We start from the raw sequence: 6,671 nt of genomic DNA, 5'->3' as shown, positions 1-6,671 counted from the left end.
AGGATATCCAACGAGATATTTAAAAGTGTGACTTTTTATGGACTAAAGACTAAAGTTTTAATCATTTACATAAAGTTCAGTTGTTGACTCATTTCTTGAAACATAAATAGTCCCATCTGTGTGTGTGTGTGTGTGTGTGTGTGCACGCGCGCAAGTGTGTGTGTGTATCCAAATACTTACATCAATTTCACTCAGCATCACGTCTACAACACTTCCAATGACGATGACAAAGTCAAAGACGTTCCAGGGGTCTCCAAAATAACCCTTCAATCAAACAAGATGTGCAGATATGTTGAGCTCTCACGTACCAGGAAGCTAAAACACAGCACATACTCCAAATATACAAAAGTATACAATCACTGTGTATGACATTTCCATTATCCGGCAGATACCAGTGATTCGCTCAGCAGTGACCATCAATTATCAGAACAGATGTACTGCACAAAGGATTGTCTGGATTTGAGAACACAGATTAATATGAAATACTGATTAATATTTTAATACAATTACCAAAAGTGGTGATAGTGGAGGAGATTGTGTAATGTAGTGTGTGTAATGATGTGTGTAATATGTGACGCTACATTCCACATCATCGGTTCCCAACCTGGGGTCCGGGACGCCCCAAGAGGGTCCCCCAAAGAGCACAGGGGGTCTCTGAGGCTTTGAACTTTAAGAGCCATTGTAATTAATGTCTACAAATTGTCCCTATTTTATGAAACAAAAGTTAGGTTATATATTAAATATTTTTAACTTAATTTAACTTTGGCTTTATTGAAGGGCAGGACTCACAAACTAAAGGGCCAGAATACATTATTTATGGTGAGAATCTCACTTTTGAAAGCATAAAACCAAGTATGGTTTCAGCACGAGGTGGGGCAGGAGGTCCGTAGCCTTTTAGTATGCATGAAGTGGTCCCTGAGAAGGAAAGGTTGGGAACCACTGCTAAAGAAATAGCATGCTACTGCACCATCAGTGCTTTTATTTTTTATACTTTAGTATACATGTATGTAAAACAATGCATGTATATATTAATAGTTGAATATTTTAATATTCTAAAATAATAATTACCTAATTGACTTCTTTCTGATATCTAGGGTTTTCCACAACAACCATACGGGATTGACTGTGGCATCTTCATGCTGATGGTAGTGGACATTGTTTGTTATATATTAATTATTTGTGTAATTCTGTGTGCAATAAAGAAAATAAAATGACTGTTTTATTCTTAGTATGCCCTTTACACCACAATGGATGCGCCCTATGACTTTTCTATCGTAAGTTGATTCATGCAATCAAGTAAACTCAAAATTACAACAACAAAATATTCATTATGACTGTATAAGTTTTTTGTTTTTTTTTTATCTCCATTTTTCAGATGGACGTGCCACTTTTGTGACAGTGGTGGTGTATCATCCTCATGGAAAATTTTGACCTTGGAAGGTGAGACTGCAAAGATTTCGATATTTGAGTGGCTTAAAATGTTACACGAAATTTCTATTGATTTCTATTTAATCATTTTTTGAGCCATGGAAAGCACTGGACAGATGCATCAATAGCCTTCCTGCCAGGTGAGGTGCCACCAGTGTTTAGGCTGAAAAGAGTGGAGGGTGAATGAGATAACTGAGGTCAGACTTCAGTTTTGTTTGAGTTCCATCTGAGTTTTTCTTTTGTTTCAGGTCTGAAACCTGCATTCCACCACCCTTTTCTTTAGCAAACTTTTTTTCGATTGTACTGCAGCTGTGGGGTTGCTTTAAAGAATATGCCATTCACAAGTTGAGGTCACACCTGCTGTCTGCAGTTTAAAAATAAGGTCTTTATAATACCAACTGAGGGACAAGTTGAGGGAGTGTAAGGACTCTTACAAGAGGAAGCTGGAGGCCAAACTCCAGAAGAACAACATGAGGGAGGTGTGGTCTGGAATGAAGGAGATCACAGGATGTGGGGGGAGAGGCAGACTGGCTGATGGTAATAGGGAGAGAGCTAACGAGCTTAACACCTTTTTCAACAGGTTTAGCTCTCAGACTGCCCCTGTCTCCTCTGCCCCTACCCCAGCCATCCCACACCTCCCCCCTCCTCTTCCAACTGCTCCACTGCTCCCCCCTCCCCCCCCTACAGTGAGCCCACTGGATCAGACTGGACTTCAACCTATAACACCTCCCCCCGCCCCAACCCCTTCCCCTGGCTTGACTGTAACAGCCTGGCAGGTGAGGAGACAGCTGGAGAGAGTGAACAGACACAAGGCCGCTGGCCCGGACGGTATCAGCCCCAGGATACTGAGGACCTGTGCCAGCCAGCTGTCTGTTGTTCTCCAGCACATCTTCAATCTGAGCCTCAGCCTGGAGAAGGTGCCACAACTTTGGAAGACCTCCTGCCTGGTTCCTGTTCCTAAGAAGTCATCTCCATCTGGCCTCAGTGATTACCGTCCAGTTGCCCTTACATCACATGTGATGAAGGTGCTGGAGAGGCTGGTGTTGGCCCACCTGAGGCCGCTGGTGAAACCTTCTCTCGACCCTCTGCAGTTTGCCTACCGGCCACGTGTGGGGGTGGATGATGCTGTCATCTATCTGCTGCAGCGAGCTCACTCGCACCTGGATGGTAGTGGAGGCATTGTGAGAGTCACATTCTTTGACTTCTCCAGTGCCTTCAACACCATCCAGCCTTCTTTACTGAGTGGGAAGCTGCGGCTGATGGGTGTCGGCGGGTCCTCTGTCTCCTGGATCGCTGATTACCTGACAGACAGGCAGCAGTTTGTCCAGCTGGGCGGTGTCCTGTCTGATGTGGTGATGAGTGATGTAGGAGCCCCGCAGGGCACTGTGCTCTCTCCATTCCTGTTCACCTTATACACCACAGACTTTCAGTACAACTCAGAGTCATGTCACCTTCAGAAATTTTCTGACGACTCTGCAGTTGTTGGGTGTATAAGTGGTGGACGGGAGGAGGAGTACAGGGGGCTGGTGGACGGATTTGTGGAGTGGGCGGGTAAGAATTACCTGCTGCTTAATGTGGACAAGACCAAAGAGATGGTGCTAGACTTCAGGAAGAAGGGATCAGCTCCACAACCCCTCTGCATCCTGGGTAGTGATGTGGACACGGTTGAGGAATATAAATACCTGGGAGTGACTATTGACAACAGACTGAGTTGGAAGACCAACAGCAAAGCTGTGTACAAGAAGGCCTGCAGCAGACTCTACTTCCTGAGGAAGCTGCGGTCGTTCAACGTGTGCAGCAAGATGCTGGAAATCTTTTACCAGTCTGTGGTGGCCGGTGCCCTGTTTTCATCTGTGGTCTGCTGGGGGGGGGCAGCATTGCAGCCAGTGACACCAACAGACTAAACAAACTGATCAGGAAGGCTGGCTCTGTCATTGGCTGCAGACAGGACACTTTAGAAGCAGTGGTGGAGAGGAGGACACTGAACAAACTGTTATCTATCTTGGATAACCCGGACCACCCTCTCCACCCTGTGCTGGACAGACAGCGGAGCTCCTTTTCCAAAAGGCTCAGACAACTTCGCTGTCTCAAGGACCGCTTCAGGAAATCTTTCCTGCCACATGCAATAAGACTGTTTAACTCATCATCATTGTGTCAGAGATAACAATATGAGTGACTGTTGTAACTGGTGAATTTTTGCACTGACTGGATCAACCTTACACAGTAAACTCCTCATCTTGTGTCATTGAAAACAACTGTCACTACTAATCATTGCACTGGACTATATTATTTGCTGGCTATTCTCACTTCTTACTGTGTATAGCTAAATACCTCCTTGTATAAGTCTGTAATACTGTCTTTTACTTTGCTATCTTTAGAAGCACAACTGCAAAATGACTGTACCGCTGCAACACCTAAATTTCCCAGCTTGGAATGAATGAAGTACTTCTATCTATCTATCTATCTATCTATCTATCTATCTATCTATCTATCTATCTATCTATCTATCTATCTATCCATCTATCCATCCATCCATCCATCCATCCATCCATCCATCCATCTATCTATCTATCTATCTATCTATCTATCTATCTATCTATCTATCTATCTATCTATCTATCTGTCTATCTATCTATCTATCTATCTATCTATCTATCTATCTATCTATCTATCTATCTGTCTATCTGTCTATCTATCTATCTATCTATCTATCTATCTATCTATCTATCTATCCATCTATCCATCCATCCATCCATCCATCCATCCATCCATCCATCTATCTATCTATCTATCTAAAGCCTGCCAGAGAACCTCAGGGCTGCAGAGACTGTTTTTAAAAAGAGGCTTAAGACCTACCTTTTTAGCTTAGCCTTTAACTAAATTTTATTTGATCTTATGCTTATTTCTTTTTAATTTTATATCTTTTTATTTCATTTTCATTTTACTCAACTGTATTTATTTGAATTAAATTTATTTATTTACTCTTAGCTTATTGTTTCTTAAGGTTATTTAATATTTGTTTTAACTTCCAGTGTTTTCCTCATGGAGGTCCTACAAGCCGGGTGCTCTGCCTGCTCAGTTTGGGGGTTGTTGCTGCGGTGATTGCCCTTGTCTGGGTGGCTGGGGCCCTATACTGCAGCCTTATGGCTGTGGTGTGGGCCCCGGTCTGCCCTGATCGGGTTGTTGTCGTGATTGCGGCCTCTGTAGGACATGGGTGGACTGGCTCCTGGTGTGGATGGATCCCCATGATATTGTTTCCTCACAGCAACATCAAGCCAGATCGTTATCACTTTTAGTACAGAGAAAGAAATTAAGGAGTTGTGTGCTGAATGGGGGGGGGGGGGGGGTATCTGCTTTGTGTGTATATATGCATGTATGCATGTTCCTGCGTGCAACTGTAACTTTTTTCTTCCTGTTATGTAGTTTCTTTTTGTTTTAATATACATAAACTGATTTTTCATGTAAAGCACTTTGTGTTGCCCCAGCATGAAAAGTGCTTTATAAATAAAGTTTGATTAATTGATTGATTTAGACAATGCTTGATTGGACTGGAAAATTAACATCTGTTAAGCTCTCTAATATGTCTTTGTGGACATATTAGAGGAGGGTACTGATGGGATCTGTTCTTTTTCTACTTTTTGGAGGTTGTGTTTTGAATATTACAACTGATTTTCTTTATCTGTTTTCAAGAAGAAGAGCAGCAGGCTGGGGTCTCAGTCAGACCTGCCAACATGGACACACCAGTGGAAGGGGTAAGCTTCTTCACAGTATCTTGACCAGATACCATCAGTGGAGCAGCTATGGTTCAGATGTCTTTTCCATAGTTGAAGATCGCCTTTTTCGGGACTGTATAAATGCAGCAGAGCGGGTTGAGAACAACAACAAACTTTTCTCTGCTAAAGTGGACTTGATGTTCTGTGCATGGGGGAGGAGTACCAGGCTGAAGCTGTTCTGCAGTATGGGAGGTTATAAAAAGAGGATGAAGTTGATGACCATGAAAAGGAATCAATATTGAAGCCCTTCAAGTTCACATTTTACAGGAGGACATGTGGAAGTTCTGTGAGGAAATTATGGACAAAAGAAATTGTTTGGCCTATTGTAAATGTCACACAGATGAGTGGGTTTGTGTTCAATAATAAAGAGCTACAGAACATTTCATCATGTTGTAACTTGGTGTGTTTTTATGTTTTTCCTCATTGATAACTTAATAATTCACTTGGATTATACTGTAGATATTGCAGAGTTAGGATTATATCCAGTGGTATTTAGGTGTTCCAGTAGCACAAGAACATAAATAGCATATGCATAGAACCAAAAATTAAATTTATGGTGGTGAAGAATAAAAATACAGAATACAATTGAAAAACTAATAGAAAAAGTGCAGCGCAATAAAGTCAAAGTAAAGTACTGTACATACTGTATAGTACACAATAAGATGCATAAGCCTATGACATGAGATGTTGGCTTATGAATGAGTAATAATTTAAAAGACAATTTGTACACTTACCAATGTGTCATTAATTGATTATTGTCCTTCTCTTTTCAAGATCCTCAGCTTTATAGTAGGCTACAAAGACGTCGTGCCCCAAGTCATATCACCTGCACATTGTTTTTTTACATAATGACTAAGTTGTAAAGTTACGCGGTGCAGTAGATATTACTCTACACACATGGTAATTATTAATGAGAAGTGTTTTGGAAAAGAAAAAGGCTAATGCTTCAATTGTCCAAATCTAAATCTTTATTTTTTTCCTAGCATTAAAAGAGGTTATGGATGGCTTTTTGATCTAGATTTGGACAGAATGAATCAAAATGGCCACGTTTGGGCTCATGCGTAACATAGAAGGAAAACAGAAATAAAAGACAAAACAAAAGTTTACAATATAAAAAGATAAAAATGGGATTTGCACAACAGCATAAAAACTGCAAAGAGGACCAGAAACAGTGTAGTGCACATGCCAGGCCTCAAGTGAGCAGATGTGCACAGCATCCTCATTCCTGCAAAACATAACACTGCAACGGATGCATTATTTGTCAACCGCTTGTTATCTGGTGCATGTAACATCTGCGTCTTCACTGATGGCATAAATACTCCACCAGAAACAGGCTTTGCTTCAACAGAACAATTAAAAAGATGTAGCGACACAAACCCATTGTTTTTGTTCTTTTCATGGACTAAGCAGGGTCTGAGTGCACAAGTGCAAGATGAAATGAAATAAGTCATGTTGCCAAAAGATTACATT

The 6,671-nt window shown here is 41.4% G+C and overlaps 1 protein-coding gene across 4 annotated transcripts in view; it reads right to left on the bottom strand.

The window, feature by feature from the left end:
* The window catches only part of LOC121636407 (dihydropyridine-sensitive L-type skeletal muscle calcium channel subunit alpha-1-like), a 145,053-nt gene that overhangs the window by 32,364 nt on the left and 106,018 nt on the right, over window positions 1-6,671 (bottom strand). For all 4 annotated transcript variants that reach the window (XR_006009721.1, XM_041979904.1, XM_041979905.1 and 1 more), the window contains one exon: window positions 181-264. Coding sequence is in view for 3 of the 4 variants with exons in the window: in XM_041979904.1 (XP_041835838.1) it covers window positions 181-264 (84 nt within the window). In the remaining variant the exon portion in view is untranslated. The remainder of the gene's footprint in view (window positions 1-180; window positions 265-6,671) is intronic.

The sequence above is a fragment of the Melanotaenia boesemani genome, chromosome 3, assembly GCF_017639745.1.
Source record: "Melanotaenia boesemani isolate fMelBoe1 chromosome 3, fMelBoe1.pri, whole genome shotgun sequence".
NCBI lineage: Eukaryota > Metazoa > Chordata > Actinopteri > Atheriniformes > Melanotaeniidae > Melanotaenia > Melanotaenia boesemani.
The sequence above is the reverse complement of the archived record's forward strand: the minus strand, read 5'-3'. Positions and strand labels throughout refer to the sequence as shown.